We start from the raw sequence: 17266 nt of genomic DNA, 5'->3' as shown, positions 1-17266 counted from the left end.
CACTTTGTACCACCAAGATCAGGTAGCCGGTTGACTCAGGGTTCCACTGTTTAGCCCCAAGGGCACACCGTCTCAATCCTAGTGGGGACACGCAGACGTTTATCCCCAGGAGCTCACTAAAATGAGTAAAAATAAACATCTGTTATTTGGTGCCCAGATGTCCAGAGATGGCCACGCTTTCATGTAGCTACGCACTCAGGTCCCGATATATAACATTGAATAAAGCTTCAGAGACAAGTTTATGTGTACTCTGATCATACATTACGTCATTCCATGGATTACGACACCGCTGCTCGAGAGGCCCTGCCCGCTGTTGCTTAGTAACGAGTGAGCATGGCAGGCGATAGCAGAGGTGCACGCGCCGTACTCATGGACAGCGCGTGGCCCCTCTGCAATAGACTGAAGGGAGAGGAAGGTACGCAAATGCAGTCATGTTTATTTTCGTGGGTTTCAGTGTTTTGCCAGGCGAAGAGGTGGTGTTAATTGAAGCTCGTAGCCCAACAGGTAAACACCGTTCGTGCTTAAAGGTGGCAACTTGCGAGATAATAAGTAGGTTACTTTTCGCGCATGCGGCTATTAATTTTTTATTTAACTAATTATATGGTTGTTAAAAATGTGTAATCTTTTTTTCCCGCTTGTTAACCCAAGAACCTACTCTTTAGCCAAATTCCGGAAACGGACCATTCTATGTGCATTAATGCATGTACAGCGCAGTGAGGCTGGGATCCTGTCAGATATCTTCCGAATCCGACATAGTTAGTATTGTTCGGGTCAGTGGTTCACACAACACTTAGTTTTTTCGGAAAATTGTACTCCTTCCCGATGATATTCATCTCTGCTTTCATCTACCTTTTGCAAAGTGTTCTAGACACCCATCTGGGCGTGCTTCATGCAATCCCTGACGTAGCAAAGCGATAACAAATATTTTGTAGTACCAGAAAACTTGTGACGGAGAGCTATGAGTGAGATGTAAAATTGAACCCATTATTATAAACCATCACACGTGCAGGAATATTGCCTCTCTAGTTATAGTTACATGCATAGAGCATTTAAAAAGTGTATTTTTTATTTCCTAATAACTTTGACCACTGTTGGCAAATTTTAACCAGACTTTTCACAAAAATGTATCTGACTGAATGATTTTTTATGTCTTCTCTTTCTTTCCTTTTGTTCCCCCCCACACACCTTCCTTCCCTTTTAACTATCTCCCGCCCTCCCTTTCTTGCATTTTATCCCCTGGCTGCCGTCCCTTTCTTACTGTTTATCCCTTGACCGCCCTCCCTTCCTTCCCTAATTGAGTGTACCCAGGCCTACCAGCCTTTTATGGATAGCAATACATATTTTATTGAAGTGTGTGTATTTTTGGTCCAAATGCGGTCGCTTTCACTTTCGCGTGCGGTGCTTGTTTACATTTCTGTTGCTTTGCTCCCACCCCCACCCACTGTCTGTGTTCACAAAGCTCCCACCCCCCCTCCCGTTGGATGGAAGCTGCAGGCTAGTTGGGGGCTAAATGAGTGATTGGTGCACACGCGGGGGCAGGGGATAGTCTGCCGAGCTTGGAGCAGAAAGGCTGAGGCATTTGTAAAAGGCATTTCAATGTGATACATGTGCTTCGGTAAGGTAGATGGTTTAAGAGTGTGGTTATGGCGTCGGGGGTGGGGCGAGTTGCACTCGAGTTCATTAAAGTATATTATATTGGAATCGATGAGCCACACACTCTCTATCTCCTCACTCTTTCTATCTCACTAACTCACTTTCACTCTCTCTTTCACTACCTCTCTCTCTATCTCACTACATCACAACATCACTCTATGCTTATATATCACTACCTCACAACATCCCTCTCCCTCACTCCCTCACTCTTTCACTACCTCACTCTCTCTATCTCACTACCTCACTCTCTATCTACCTCACTACCTCACTCTCTATCTACCTCACTCTCTCTCACTACCTCACTCTCTATTTCAATACCTCACTCTCTCTCTCTATCTATCTCACTACCTCACTCTCTCTCTGCTAATGCAATAGGTATCACATATGCAACAAAAAAGCTAATGCCAATAGAAATGACAATGCCATTTATTTAGGGATACAAAAATAATAAAAAAATAATGAGCAATACCAATAGCTCTACCTATAATATTGCCGAGACCATTGCATTGTAAATGCTTGTTTTTTTATACCATTCTCTGCTTGGCCGAAAGGATCTTTGGCCAACAGAGGGGAGGGTTTTATTAGCACGAATTAAAACTGTGAGAGTTGAGCAGTGAGGGATGACACAGCTCCTCCCCTCAGTCACGCGTGTAAACAAGCGCCTGCATCACAGTGAGGCTGCCGGTGCTTATTATTAGAATTTCGAAAGTAGGTAGACAGCAGCTGCTTCCCTCTGGACTGCTAGAAGCGTCTTCCTACTCCGCCCGGGAACCACGCAAAGGGTGCAACAGCACGGAGGCGGCATTTCAATGAAACGCTACAGAAACAGAATTACTTGAAAACCTATCATTGCAGGCTGCTGCGAGGAGGCGGGCACTCAGCTAACAGTTTCACTCCCAGAAACGTGCACAAATACAACGTGCAATAGTTAAAGTTCTTCCCTACCTTCTCCTGAGCCTGCACCCTTTCGTAGGAAAAACGGTCCCTTCCGAACACAGCGTTCAGCATCTCTGCACTCCCAAACTCGTTTCCAAATGGCAGCAAACTGTGGCGGCCCCAGGACGCAGTGTCCGCTCAGAAGCTGCTGGGAGAGAGCTGGGCCTCGTGACATCTGGGAGGGGAACCGGTTCTTGGACAGCCAGATCAAAACCAGTGGTTACCTTCTGTGTTAAGGTGTCACAGTGCTGCTTCCTAGTGCCGCTGTCACCTGGTTTATCCCTCCCCTTCGCCTGCTTCACGCCCATGCATGACAGGCAGCAGATTAACCCAACCACATGGCTGCCGGCCACTTGACTCCATCCATACCTTGTGCAATATTTAGAAACCTGCGGCAGTGTGTACAGTCCTGCACTGTGGCCGTCTTCAGAAAGCAATCTCCTCCCTTACACGGGCAGACAGAAGCAGCAGATTTCCGAGCTGAACTTTTTTACCCAGACAGTGTAGAGCGTTTACATTGTTGCACACGGAAGTCTGTCAGCGCTGTGTTTTCCCACTGCTGCTCACGTTATATATTTTTAAATCATACAGCTTAATGTATTAGAGATCGAACGTATGCTACCATACGCCAAATGCGAGCTGTCTTCCCTCAATGATGTACTATACCACGTGATCACGGCCGCTGCTCTGTACTACAATAAAGAATTGTGAGATTTGCACGGAAGGTTGAGTCTTTCCCAGTCCTTACTTGATGCATTTACTCAAGGACTACATGGCTCTCCCAGTGCATATTACACATTTTGTATCCAACTCACTTTTCTGATATAATGCTTTATTGTTTGAGTAATAAAAAATCATTACATTGGTGAACGTGCAAACAATAAAATATGTGGCAGTTGAAAGTTAAAATATTTACACCCTTAAAAATGGAGAAAAAAATATCTAAATCCATACTACATGTTTTCTTCACATTTTCTGGGTATCCTGAGTACAGCTTTTAATCCTTTAATAACATCACATTAAAAAAAATAATAATAAAAGATTGAGATATTTAACAATAAATATTTGAGGGTAACCAAGTTGACGCCCATGAGAATTTCGTAATCTAATTTCTCAAATTCCACACTACTTGAATTAAGACTGCTTTGGAGAGAGTCACAGGATTAATTTCTAAGCGAAGCCCTTTCAATTGGATCTCACTTATGAAACAGTAGTACATTGTTAAGGTTTAACATCATGTTAAACAAGCATTGGCATAGCCAATAGGTCTCGCCTTTGGAGCCTTATAAGTGTTTAGCTAGAGCTATTGACTTTGCCAATGTCTTTAAGCTGTGCTGTAGATAAGTGTGGCTGCTGTGCAGCTTTCTGAAAAGTTTTAATAAAAAAGTGTCAGAAGCATTTTTGTTACCTTATATATGACAAAGAAGGCATTATGTACAACTGAACGACCATATTAAAAAAACTATTTACAATAAAAAATGTTCTCAGTTTTCTTTTGTTCTTGCAATGTTGGCAACTTGTTTCTGCCTATTCCAATGGTTGTTTTTTAAAGTTTTTTTGAGGGGGCATAAACAATCGGAGTGTGAAGGTTGGGAACTAGTACCTGTATTATAACACTAGCAGCGGCCAGACGCTAGGGGAGAATCAACAGATGCCAGATTCCGAGAGCAGGCTGAGGTGGTGCTGAGGGATGCTGAGGTGGTAGTGGTGGTGGTGACTGGTGCGGAGACGATGCTAAATGATACTCCGGTCTTGCTGAGTGATGATGATGTGGTGGTGTACTAGTGCGGAGACGATGCTGAGTGATACTGATGTGGTGCTGGGTGATGCTGTGGTGGTGCTGAGTGATGCTGTGGTGGTGCTGAGTGATATTGTTGTGGCGCTGAGTGATGCTGTGGTGGCCCCTAGCGATGCTGTGGTGGCCCTGAGTGATGCTGTGGTGGCACTGAGTGATGCTGTGGTGGTGCTGAGTGATGCTGTGGTGGTGCTGAGTGATGCTGAGTGATGCTGTGGTGGTGCTGAGTGATGCTGTGGTGGCGCTGAGTTCGTTACACTGTACTTAAAAACTGTTGTGTAAAGGGAGCTGATTTCCGTGTGAAGTGCTATAATGCCCTTGGTTCAAGTTTGCGCTATAATTATGCGGGACAGGCAAGCAGGTGTGGCCTAATGTAATGTAATGGGACAATATCAGGTGAAAGCACTACGTATTCACTGCTCAGGGAGTGCTTCTTCTTATGACAAATCTCCTAATATCACACCCATTGCGGCTAGGGCTGCGGATGTTAGAACTGGGTAACTAGGTTAGAATCTCGGCTCAGGCGCAGCATCTTGTGATTCCGTGCAAATCGCTTTGTTACAGTGTGCTTAAAAACTGTTGTGTAAGGGGAGCTGATTTCTGTGTGAAGCGCTATAATGCCCTTGGTTCAAGTTTGCGTTATAATTATGCAGGACAGGCAAGCGGGTGTGGCCTAATGTAATGTAATGGGACAATATCAGGTGAAAGCACTACGTATTCACTGCTCAGGGAGTGCTTCTTCTTATGACAAATCTCCTAATATCACACCAGTTGCGGCTAGGGCTGCGGATGTTAGAACTGGGTAACTAGGTTAGAATCTCTGCTCAGACGCAGCATCTTGTGATTCCGTGCAAATCGCTTCGTTACACTGTGCTTAAAAACTGTTGTGTAACGGGAGCTGATTTCTGTGTGAAGCGCTATAATGCCCTTGGTTCAAGTTTGCGCTATAATTATGCAGGACAGGCAAGCGGGTGTGGCCTAATGTAATTCAATTCAAAACACGCTTTATTCGACATTTGTCATAAAAGCACAATATCCACATTAAGTATAAAAAGTTCGTACCCAAAATAAAATCTTCACAAATATAAAATACGAATGAATTTTTTTTTTTTTTGCCATGATAAGTATAAAACAGGTAAAAATATTTAAAAGGATCAACCACTAATCATTTTTCTCCTTATTGTCCAAGACCAACCAAGAAACTTTGCCACTGATATGTAGACAAGAGGGGTGGTACAAGTACAAATAATTCTAGTTGCTAGCACACCACTCCTAGTGGCAAGTAATTTGCACATGGGTTTCAACCAAACCCTGCGCGGAACAGAATATACGGGGCACTCAAACAGAATGTGAGCAACTGATTCCAAGGATGTCATGCAACTAGGACAAGTAGCCATACCACCTTGGGACCATCTTGATGTAAATGCTCTGATGGGCAAACTTCCAATCCTAAGTTGGAAATATAGCTTTCTATCAAGTGGCTTGGTTACATCTTCCCCAGTAAGATTCAAGGCCAATTTCATCTTTTTGGTCTAAAAACCTCCCTGTGAGTGAAAGTGGGGCACTTGTCCTGAATATTTGAGATACTACCATCTCCTAATATTTATCCTTAATGGTTTTCTTAGAGGAAAAACTAGCATTAAGAGGGTCCTCCCATAATCCTTCCATTCCCAGTTCACCAAGAATACCCCTGATGCCAATTAGCCATTTAATTTTATGGAAGGTATCATGTTTTATAATATCCATAATACCTATGGCATATGTTCTTAGTTCGAGGGTTAGCATCAGGCGCCTCCAATATAACACTGGACGCAATTTTGCAATGTGATTAATTGGCTTAATTCCTAGGTCATAAAAAAGGGGGCATGTAGGGGTACTCTGGGGTAGATTAATGAGATTACGTAAAACCTTTTCTCCGATGCAGACATTTTTGTTAAGTTCTCAAAGCCCCAGATCTCGGCACCGTAAAGGGCAGAACTAACCACCTTCGCATCATAGACTCGAAGAACTGGAGCAATTGGCTTGGTATATGATTTCGCAAACTCGGAACATAGGGCGCCAGTCAGTTGGCGATGTTTAAGTGTTGCCAACTCTATCTGTTGATTCCAGTGCAAGTCATACTGAACATTTATACCCAGATAGTTAAAATCCCTCACTTGATCAAGCGGTAAGTTGTTTAAAAAGAGTTTGCCCTTGAAGGATTTGTGCGGCTTAAAAGGCATAAATTTAGATTTTAGCACATTTACCTCAAGGCCTCGAGCGGTGCAAAATTATTCGAAGATACCTAATGCTCTCTGTAACCCACTTGGGGTCTTGGAAACAATTAGGGTGTCATCTGCAAACATTAAAATGGGTATTTTAACATCAGCTAAAATTGGGGCATCTACATTAGCTTCGATCAGTAACTTTGCTATGTCATTAATGTACAATGAGAACAGGGTGGGAGACAGGACACATCCCTGGCGTACCCCTTTCTCTACTGGAAATTGGCTGGTAACATTTCCGGGAGAGCCCCACCTTATTTGGGCACAGTTATACTCATGAAGTCTCATGACCAAGGTTAGAAGGGCACACGGCATTCCCAGGTCGTGCAAAACCAGCCACAGGGAAGTGCGAGGAACAAGGTCAAAAGCTGCCCTTAAATCAATAAAGGCAGCATAAAGGCTCCCCTTTTCCAGTTGTACTGTCTTCCAATATAACATAGAGAAATGTAAGACTTGATCGATGGTGCTAGTGCAAGCCCTAAATCCTGCTTGAAGATGTGATAAAATGTTCTGTTCTCGCTCCCAATTCTGGATTTTGTTTAAAATCATTCTACCTAAAATCTTTTGCATGGAATCGATTAGACTAATCAGGCGGTAATTACCGGGGAGCGTCTTATCCCCCTTCTTGTGAACTGGAATAATTTCCGCACCATTTCACGAGGCCGGAATGGGTGCTCCTTTTGCCACTGCATTTGCTAGTAGCAATATATCTGCCCCAAGTCTTTTTATCATGCAAAAAGGTGTCCGCTGGGACACCATCGATACCCGGTGCCCTACCTGCAACCACAGATTCCAAAGCCAGGTTTACATCCCCTATGGTAAATGCCTCATCTATAAAGGATGAATAAATGGCTTTGTCCCTTGTACATACTACCAGACTTTTTGCATACTGGGGCTTAAAGTAATCCACCCAGTCATCCTGCGCAACCCAATTATGTTTTTTTTCTGGTTTACCACCACATCCCCACTTGATTATGCCCCAAAAACATTTAGTGTCCTTAGGGGCACTAGCTTCTTTAAGCTCTTGCCACCTTTGTTCGTCCCATTCACGTTTTGCTTTTTACGTTGATTTTTTATACTCCGCCCTTGCACTATGGACAGCGTTGCTAGTTCCTGATCTTATAGCCTCTCCCAAAGCAATATGGGCTTGCCTACATTCCTTGTTATACCAGCGTGGTGAGTTATCAGGCTGGTTCTTTCTTAGCTTTACTGGTCTGACAAAGAGGTTTTTTAATTGATGAAAGAACTTTTCATGGACCTTGGTGAAAGACTCTAGGTCTAAACTACTACTAGGGATGATACTCATCTCATGAATTGCATGAGCTAACTTGCTGGAAATAAGATCTACTTTCCCCTGGTTATCTACCATTTGTACCCACTTCAAGTGGCGCATGTCATTTGTGGGAACCAGATTTGAAGAAGAGGATTCATTGTGCATACTTTCAGAAATGGTCGATACCCAACAAGACAGGGACATGCATAGAGGGTTATGATCACTCTCCAACCGGTCAATGACCGACATATCCTCTAGATGCACCCTTAAACTTAGGCCCACCAAGATGTAATCTATTCTACTTTGACCCCGGCTGCACTTGTAGGTATTGGCCCCCAGCCTATCATGTGCGGTCCTACCGTTAGCTGCCCTGAGACCCTTATTTAAGCAGATTGAATTAATCTGGATGGCCACTTCAGTCCATCTTATAATTGGCGTTAATTCCAATTTTGGAATACCCCATTGAGCATCTTCTTCCATAGTGAAGTTTGAATCATAACTTAACAAGGGTTCAAATGTTGCATTGAAATCACCAGCAACAATTATGTACGATTGCGCAGAATATCTTCTCATAAGGTCTTCAAGGGCGGTGATTATCTCAGATTTCCCACCCCCTGTGCGCCTAACATATACATTGTAGATATCCACAGGTTTAGACTGTCCTTGTTTGAGACTGACAATCTGAATATCCCTATGATTGGATGGAAGTAGCTTAACGCTAATATCCAGATTCTGCTTTATCCAAATTGTCAAGCCCCCTGATGTGCGCCCTTTTAATCCCCTCACTGCTGGGATATTAAAATTTAAATACCCAACAAGGAATTGGGGGTCAAGGAGCCATGTTTCCTGGAATATGCAGACACTATATAGATTGATAAAGGTGATCCATTCCGGGATCAGAATTTTGGAGTTTAATCCTGCAATATTCCAGGATAAAATGGAACCTGGATTCACTAAAGTATCAGGGGGATTAAGAGGCTTGATCTTATTAGAATCGTTTGGGTGGTTTTTTTCCCAAAAGAAGGTAAACCTTCCAATGTGCCTAGGATTGGTGGAATACTCGTGGTACCTGAATCAGGATTACCCTGCGAAGGATTAATTAGGTCGCCTGGCCCCCGTAGTCAGTCATTAAGTTCGAGCCCCGAACTATCTTTGCCTTTTTCGGCTGTCCATCTCATCTTACTGTCGTGCCAATGTCGGGGGAGAGTAGATCTAAGTTGGATAGCCGAATAGTCTGGGGAACAACTTCTGAACTCCAGGGAGACTAGATTTTCTGCCATAGTTACCTGTTTAAAAATCAGTTCAATACAATCAGTCGGCTCCCCATAATGGGTAAGCCTACGCGCCCTGGTAATATCATCTCTGATCACAGAGCAGCAGCCCCTGGTATGCCAGTGGATAGCCTTGTTTGTTAAGGAATCTATTGTTTCTACATTTTTTCCCCCACCCAGCCTGGGAACATTCACCATATAGACTTTAGATACTCTAGGCATCTTGGAAGTACTCGAGTAATCTCCCATAGAATCGATGACAGTTATGTTAGTATCTTGTTTAGAATAGGGGGGAAGATTACTATTGTTGTACATGTCATTCGCTTGTTGTCGACCGCTCCTTTCCTTAGGCAATACATTTCTAGGTCCATTAAGTTTATGATTTACACTGTGACCATTCTCCACCCCCTTTTTCCGTTTAACCACTTCATTATACTGAACGATAGTTTCAGGCTGTCCATAAGTCTCACTAGAGCCATCCATAAGGGAGTGCACTAGCTCTTTAGACGGGGCTTTAGGTGAGCCACTTAGTTGCTTGTTAGCTAAGCAGGATGGGCAGTGACCTTTTCCTAGTAGGCTACTACTCACTATAGCAGTGAGATTGTCAATCTTGGTTTTCATACATTCAACTGCCTCACGTAATAATTGGAACTTGGAGGTCATATCAATCCGACCATCTACATTTGGTGCGTGAGGATCAAGAACATCGCAAGATGTACACTTTAGCAACCAGAGGGGAGTCAGACTTGCATGAACCAGCTAAATGTAGGTCGCAGCCTGCCACACGACCGTCACTTACTGAATTTGCTAGGGCTGAAAATCTATTTCTGCATGTTAAAATGGGATTGGAGTTGACCACAAGGGGGGAAAACAACTTGCTTCCATGTTGGTATTCGGAGTTACAGCCCCCTCCACAATGTCGATTCGATCTTGGCCTTTGTTGGAAAGATCATTTTTACTCCTGGTTACAAACATTTCAGGGACCACAGGGCCCTGCTTTTTACCAGTCCTATGTACTATAACTGGATTTTTACACCCTTTTTCTACTAGTTTATTTGAAACCGGGTTATCTATAAGTAGGTCGCCACATTCCTCAATAAGGTCATCTATGCGATTCATAACACAATTATTCCCTGTACGTGGGACAACCTTCCTAGATTTTCTGTTTTTTTTAACCTTGGCCAACGCATTGGCATTCTCATCCCCACCCTCAGTGATCTTCCTTTTTCCCATGATGTACAAGTCTATTTCATACAATACCTGGCCTTTTCTGATCTAGCGGGAACAATATCACAGTTACAGTACCTTTTCAAGCATGTGGTAAGGGGGGGGGGGGGGGCCCAGCCCCGTCTCGTCCGGTCACTGACGGGCAAGGACGGGCCCGGCCGCGCGCGTCCCGCGCTGCGGTGGTTATCGACGCTTTTGAAGCGTGAAGGCAGCAGTAGCACCTCCCTCCAGGGAGCAAGGAATTCTGGGTCAGGTAGTCCCCCAGCAGCAGCACCAGAGTTCAGCGCGTCCCGCGCTGCGGTGGTTATCGGCGCTTTTGAAGCGCAAAGGCAGCAGTAGCACCTCCCTCCAGGGAGCAAGGAATTCTGGGTCAGGTAGTCCCCCAGCAGCAGCACCAGAGTTAAGCGCGTCCCGCGCTGCGGTGGTTATCGGCGCTTTTGAAGCGCGAAGGCAGCAGTAGCACCTCCCTCCAGGGAGCAAGGAATTCTGGGTCAGGTAGTCCCCCAGCAGCAGCACCAGAGTTCAGCGATATTGTTGTGGTGCTGAGTGATGCTGTGCTGGCCCCTAGTGATGCTATGGTGGTGCTGAGTGATGCTGTGGTGGTGCTGAGCGATGATGTGGTGGCCCTGAGTGATGCTGTGGTGGCGCTGAGTGATGCTGTGGTGGTGCTGAGTGATGCTGTGGTGGTGCTGAGTGATGCTGTGGTGGTGCTGAGTGATGCTGAGTGATGCTGCGGTGGTGCTGAGTGAGGCTGTGGTGGTGCTGATTGATGCTGTGGTGGCGCTGAGTTCGTTACACTGTACTTAAAAACTGTTGTGTAAAGGGAGCTGATTTCCGTGTGAAGTGCTATAATGCCCTTGGTTCAAGTTTGCGCTATAATTATGCGGAACAGGCAAACGGGTGTGGCCTAATGTAATGTAATGGGACAGTATCAGGTGTACGCACTATGTATTCACTGCTCAGGGAGTGCTTCTTCTTATGACAAATCTCCTAATATCACACCCATTGCGGCTAGGGCTGCGGATGTTAGAACTGGGTAACTAGGTTAGAATCTCGGCTCAGACGCAGCATCTTGTGATTCCGTGCAAATCGCTTCGTTACACTTTGCTTAAAAACTGTTGTGTAAGGGGAGCTGATTTCTGTATGAAGCGCTATAATGCCCTTGGTTCAAGTTTGCGCTATAATTATGCGGGACAGGCAAACGGGTGTGGCCTAATGTAATGTAATGGGACAGTATCAGGTGTACGCACTACATATTCACTGCTCAGGGAGTGCTTCTTCTTATGAAAAATCTCCTAATATCACACCCGTTGCAGCTAGGGCTGCGGATGTTAGACGTGGGTAACTAGGTTAGAATCTCGGCTCAGGCGCAGCATCTTGTGATTCCGTGCAAATCGCTTCGTTACACTATGCTTAAAAACTGTTGTGTAAGGGGAGCTGATTTCCGTGTGAAGCGCTATAATGCCCTTGTTTCAAGTTTGCACTATAATTATGCGGGACAGGCAAGCGGGTGTGGCCTAATGTAACGTAATCGGACAATATCAGGTGAAAGCACTAAGACCGGGAGTTGTGTGTGCGCGCTAAAAGAAAATAAAACACGTGCACGCGCCTCACGCCGCAGCAGGGGGAGGGGAGAGAGGAGGGGGCCTGCACCGGATTCCCTTGCGGGAGCAAGCAGCAAGGCATGATAATTGCTAACATATGGTGCCGCTGCTCGCTCCTGCAAGGGAATCGCCAAACGTGCACGCGTTGCCATTGAAAGCAATGCAACGCGTGCACATTTTTGGCCTCAAAACCGACTCAATTGCTAAAGGTCTTTTACCCATGCAGCGCATGAGCTCTGCGTAGGCAAGACCTAAAAGGAGGCAGGTCGCTGATCACAAAAGTCCTGACAATTCCACTGGCTTTACGGCTCTATTTAAAAAGGGATAAGTCCCTAAGAAGGATAGCAAGAACTCTAAAGTTGCAGGAAACACAAAGCCTTTGAAAGGGCAGCCAATGCAACAGTTGGGTCACCTGTCAATTAGCACAATAGGGAGTGACAGTTGTCATCTTATTGTTTTTAAAGCAGCCTAATACAAGATTGTAGTTTTTTAGCTTACTGGCTCTCCCACTGGGCAAGCCTTTTTGCCGCTCTCATGACAAACTTAGCGAACGGGATGTTGAGCACCGAATTCTCCAGGTTCCTAGATGCAATGATGGCTTGTTGGCAGGAGCGAACACCAAGTTTGTTCCAATCGCCCCGTAACAGGGTGTAATAAAGTCCTTACACTGGTAAAAGTTGTAAGATGAGCGAGTCTTTATTATACAGCCCCCATCCAAAGTAGAACTGAGCTAACTGACTCAAATAGAACCCCACATGCCCCCACTCCAAGCTGGAACGTAGAACCTAGCCACATCACACTTCTTCCTCTTTACAATTTGAAAAATAATTACAGTATAGAAATAACATGTAAATATCTAAGAACATAACATGTAAATGTCTGAGAACATGTGAAATACAATTTTAAGCTTTCCAAACTTTCCTCCCAAATGATACAACAAATCAACCTCTTACAAAATCTTTGAGATAAACAGGAATCTTGCAAGATCTGATGCTTTTGCGTATAGTATCCAAACATTCTTTCTCTGAAGAAGAACCCCTTGAACTATCTCCTCCACCTACATCACCTTCTTTTGACTTAAAAAGAACAACACGGCTATGATTCCAGATGCGACCATCATTTGTTTTCACACCACATTTGAACAACTTCACCACCGTCTTTACATCTGTGAAGTTTGACCAGTTTAAACAGCCAACAAGCACTTTAATTTTAACACTGTCTCCCACTTTAAATTCAACTCTCTTAGCGGATATATGAGAGTCAACATAAATCTTCCTTTTCCTTTGCCAAAACAATTCTTTATTTCTCCACTGACCAATTTAATTATTCTTAAATCCTTTATCCATAATCATCCATCCAGGACAGATGATGGTATCGGCAGATCTTCCTTTGAATAGCTCAAAAGGGGTCTTCCCTGTTGAAGAGTGAGGTGTAAACCTATAAGCTGTAATCCTATTTTGTAACTCCTCCCTCCAATTCAAACTGTTGACCCTTGACAACTGTATACTTTCCTTAGATGTTTTATTTAATCTTTCAATGGCACCATTGCACTTGGGATGATAAAGAGAGGTCTTCTTATGTTTGATTCCACAATTTGCTAAATATTCCTCCATTTCACAAGAACAAAATTGCGGACCATTGTCCGATAACAAAGAACTAGGAAAGTTGTCTCGCTTGAAAATTGCATCTGGAAACTTCATTACAGACTGAGTAGTAATGTCACGCACTGAATTTGCTGGAGCAGGATTTTCTGATGAAAATCTATTGGGTTTTTAAGCTCTGGTTTGTCTATTTGTCATAATTAAATTACTAATTAATAATCACTAATTATTTGTTTTGCGTATATGTTTAAACTTACCAACGTACTAATGAGAAGAAAACCGACACGAGGGAATGCTTTCGTATTGCTATTTAATAAATGTGCATGTTTTATTAAATAAACGTTGCTGAGTGCTGTTTATTTTAAAGCACAAAACGCTTTTTGAACTAATGCTTTCCTGTGTTGCAAAAGCTAGATAATTACATACACATAAGGGTATTAGTGGGGTTAACACTGTTTAATCATTATACTGTGGTAACGTTGTTTTTGTCTCTTTTAATTAAGATGGTCCATTTTGGCCTAACCTAAAATGTCCGCCGTTTGCAGCCTGGCCTCGATCGAAAGATTTGTGATGAGAGGGCCTTGCTGAATATGATTGAATCATCTGACCACAGTCTTCGCTTGGTTAAAACTTTCCGTGAGGACAGTAGCAGTGCTGGGCAAATCTCCAAGAACCAAGAAATGTTTGAGTAACCTTGGAGGACAAAGGAGCCATAAAGAATGAGCTGAATGGACTCTGAAGTCATCGTGTTTAGCACTGAGGAAATGTGGATGTTAAAGGATACAATTTTTTAGTTCCTGTTCTGTCTTTTTATTTTTGTGATTTTTTCCTGAGCTGAGATTTTTCCAAATGTAGCGATGCTACATCCTTTCCTGCTCGCTCTGCTCAGCGGTTCGGCGGACGTGTAGAACATTTAATGTTTCTTTAATATTGCAAGTTTCATTATAAATATTGTTAGCCTAGAGAGGGTGGGAGGCCACTTTGCCATTTCTTCCCAAACCTGCGTTGGTGAGGATCGATGCTGTGAGGACGGTGACTCGGGAGATTCCTACTGAGAGACTTGTTCTGATGACCCATTCTGACATTTAGCTAGAATAGGTAATTATGAGAAAATGATTTATTCTGATTAATTTCTTTTGACTAATTTTAGATAAAGAATCATAATTTTAAATACGGTGTTGGTGATTATTTCTTGTCGATTATTGAGTACTCTATTTGATTATTGTTGTATAGATTGTTTAGATTATGACAATTACAATAACTAGGTCTTATCGACCTCAGTGTAGATGTGGGGTGTTTAGGAGTTTTCTTTCCACAGGTTCAATGCTGGTGGAGTATTTGAGTGTATGGTAGTGAAATGGGCCCTAGTGTATGGTGAGTGTATGTGCGTGTAACTGTGAAATTACTCTATCCGTGGAAGTAGGGAGATTTTGTACACCCCAATCTGCATCAAGTTCCTGGTAGCAGAGTGAGGATGGTTATTGATGATTGTCTTGATCTGATTAGATTGCTTGTACATTAGCTTATTGATTATTGATTATTGATTGATGTTGGTATATGTACTAATACTATATGTTGGAGTCGTCATGTTGAGTTATATGTAGTGCTTCTGGAACTTGGGAGCTAGTAGCAGTTCCGTAGTAGGGCAGAGGGAAGTATATGCTGCTCTCGGGAAAGACGGGATTGTTGGTCCTGTATGTATGCAGGAAAAAGAAAACGTGTGACAATTGAAGTTGCGCGTCACATTGTCTGGATTCGGAATCAGTGACATTGTCGTATGTTACTATTAGAAATAATTCTGGTATATAAGGAGTGCGGATGGTAGTGAAGGTTATCTGTGAAACTCTGGTTTTAAGTCCCAGGGATCCGTAAGGTTCGCCGTTAAAGCTTATTGCGGGAGAAGTAATAGGTATTCTCTGAGCTTGTTTGAGAAACTGGGTAGAAGTAAGCTGCTTGGTTAATGTGTGTTATAATTCTGTAGTGGAGCAGATTGTTCGCTGTTCTCGGGAAAAGCAGGATTCTGTGTGTATGTACTATATTTTCTTGTATGAATGTGCGTGAATGTTCATATATTTAGTTGATTGTAAGACTCTTTGGACAAGTCCTAGAGGAAACAATTAATGAATGTATGTTAGAAGGGCTACTGTGTCAACGGGATTCTTGTGAAATAGATTTTCTTTACTATTCTGTGGTTAGCGAAGCAGACAATGGAGATGTTTATATGTTGTAACTAATAGATTTTGTAGAAATTTGACACGGAGTCTACTGAGAAATTTTGTAAAGGAGGGGTAGACGAGTGACAAGAGACAGGAGACAGAAGCGACTGCAGCGACTGCTGACGTCAAACAGACCGCGCTCTGATTGGATATTAGATCAGAATAGTGCTCGCGCTGAGATTGGTGCGTTGGTGTGAGCCGCGCAAGGATTGGTAGAGCTATTCTAGTGACGTAAACGTTCCAGGATTGGTGCGTTAGTGTGAGTCGCGCTGTTATTGGTTGAAAAAAAAAATCATATTGTGCAGTTGTATTACGGAAGGGATTAGAAAATTTTGGTAAGCGTTAAAATGTATTACCAAGAAGAGAAAAAGAAAAAATCTTTGTTCAGAAAGATTAAAAATTGGTTCGACAAGGATAAAGATGTTAAAACGAGAGAGGGTGGGAGGAGCCTAGCGCGCATCCAAGATGGTCGCGTGAGCACAGGGCTCCCCGGACCCTCGCTGCTCCTCGGAATTTATCCTGAGATTATCCTGATATAGTTTACGGAATCTGGAAGATGAAGGCTGGCTGAACACGGATCTCCTTTCAGAAATCGAATCGGACCTGGGAATCCTGACTTATCGTGGTTGGAACTTTTGGGACCCACCCGACGGCGGTGCCCGGTGTGAGGGCGAACTGTGGAGCCGGGGTGTAATTGAACAACAGCGGCTACAGCGCTGTGCCAGTGGTCGCTCCATCACTTTCGGTTTCACTTTTGGACTTTGAAGGGGCTGGACGGCTGAATCGCTTGGTGTGGCTGGGTGTTTCCTAGGCCTCTGCGTGAGGCCTTTGTCTCCGCCTGCTACTAGTGTGCCCATCGCCTTTGGTCCCCTCACACCGCTATATTGCGGACTCTGGTGAGGCGCCCGTCTGCGGTGCCGGTGCCCATTCGACCCTTGATCGGCGGTCCCCTTCGGTGAGCGTGGCCCAAATGGGGGGCAAGGGGGGCCCGAGGGGCGCAAGACTAAAGCTTCCCTCCGCGGGGGACCGGTCCAGGCGAACAACATGGACCGCTACACTCATGGCAGAGGGTCCCCTGGAGCGGCCGGCGCCCCCCCAGACGCCGTCGGCGGTGGCACGTCCGTCTCTCCGGAGCTGTCCCTGCAGGACATCATGGGCGCCATTGATGGCATCAGGGAGACCATCGCCACGCAGTACGAGGCCTTGGCCCGTAAAATCGACACGGTGGCAATCGATGTCACATTAATTCGGGCGGATCTCTCTAAAACCAACGAGAGGGTTCAAGCGCTCGATGTGCGGACTTCTACCCTTGGTGCGGATGTGTTGGACCTACAGACCACTCTTGGCGACATCAAGATGGCTAACGATCAGATGGCCCGGCGGCTGGAGGACTTCGAGGGACGAGCCCGACGCAATAACATCCGTG

At 44.3% G+C, this 17266-nt stretch overlaps 1 protein-coding gene across 3 annotated transcripts in view; it reads right to left on the bottom strand.

Moving 5' to 3' along the window:
• Window positions 1–3041, bottom strand: part of LOC146805741 (ATP-binding cassette sub-family C member 2-like) — a 417933-nt gene extending 414892 nt beyond the window's left edge. The window contains exon 1 of one of the 3 annotated variants that reach the window (XM_085623042.1): window positions 2599–3041. In XM_085623042.1, the coding sequence (XP_085479168.1) occupies window positions 2599–2661 (63 nt within the window). In that variant the 5' untranslated portion in view covers window positions 2662–3041. The remainder of the gene's footprint in view (window positions 1–2598) is intronic. The other 2 variants (XM_085623044.1, XM_085623043.1) reach the window with 2 other exon arrangements.
• Window positions 3042–17266: the final 14225 nt, after the last annotated feature.

Source organism: Triturus cristatus, chromosome 8 (assembly GCF_964204655.1).
Source record: "Triturus cristatus chromosome 8, aTriCri1.1, whole genome shotgun sequence".
In the NCBI taxonomy this organism is placed as follows: domain Eukaryota; kingdom Metazoa; phylum Chordata; class Amphibia; order Caudata; family Salamandridae; genus Triturus; species Triturus cristatus.
This window is presented reverse-complemented; position numbering and strand designations above follow the sequence as displayed.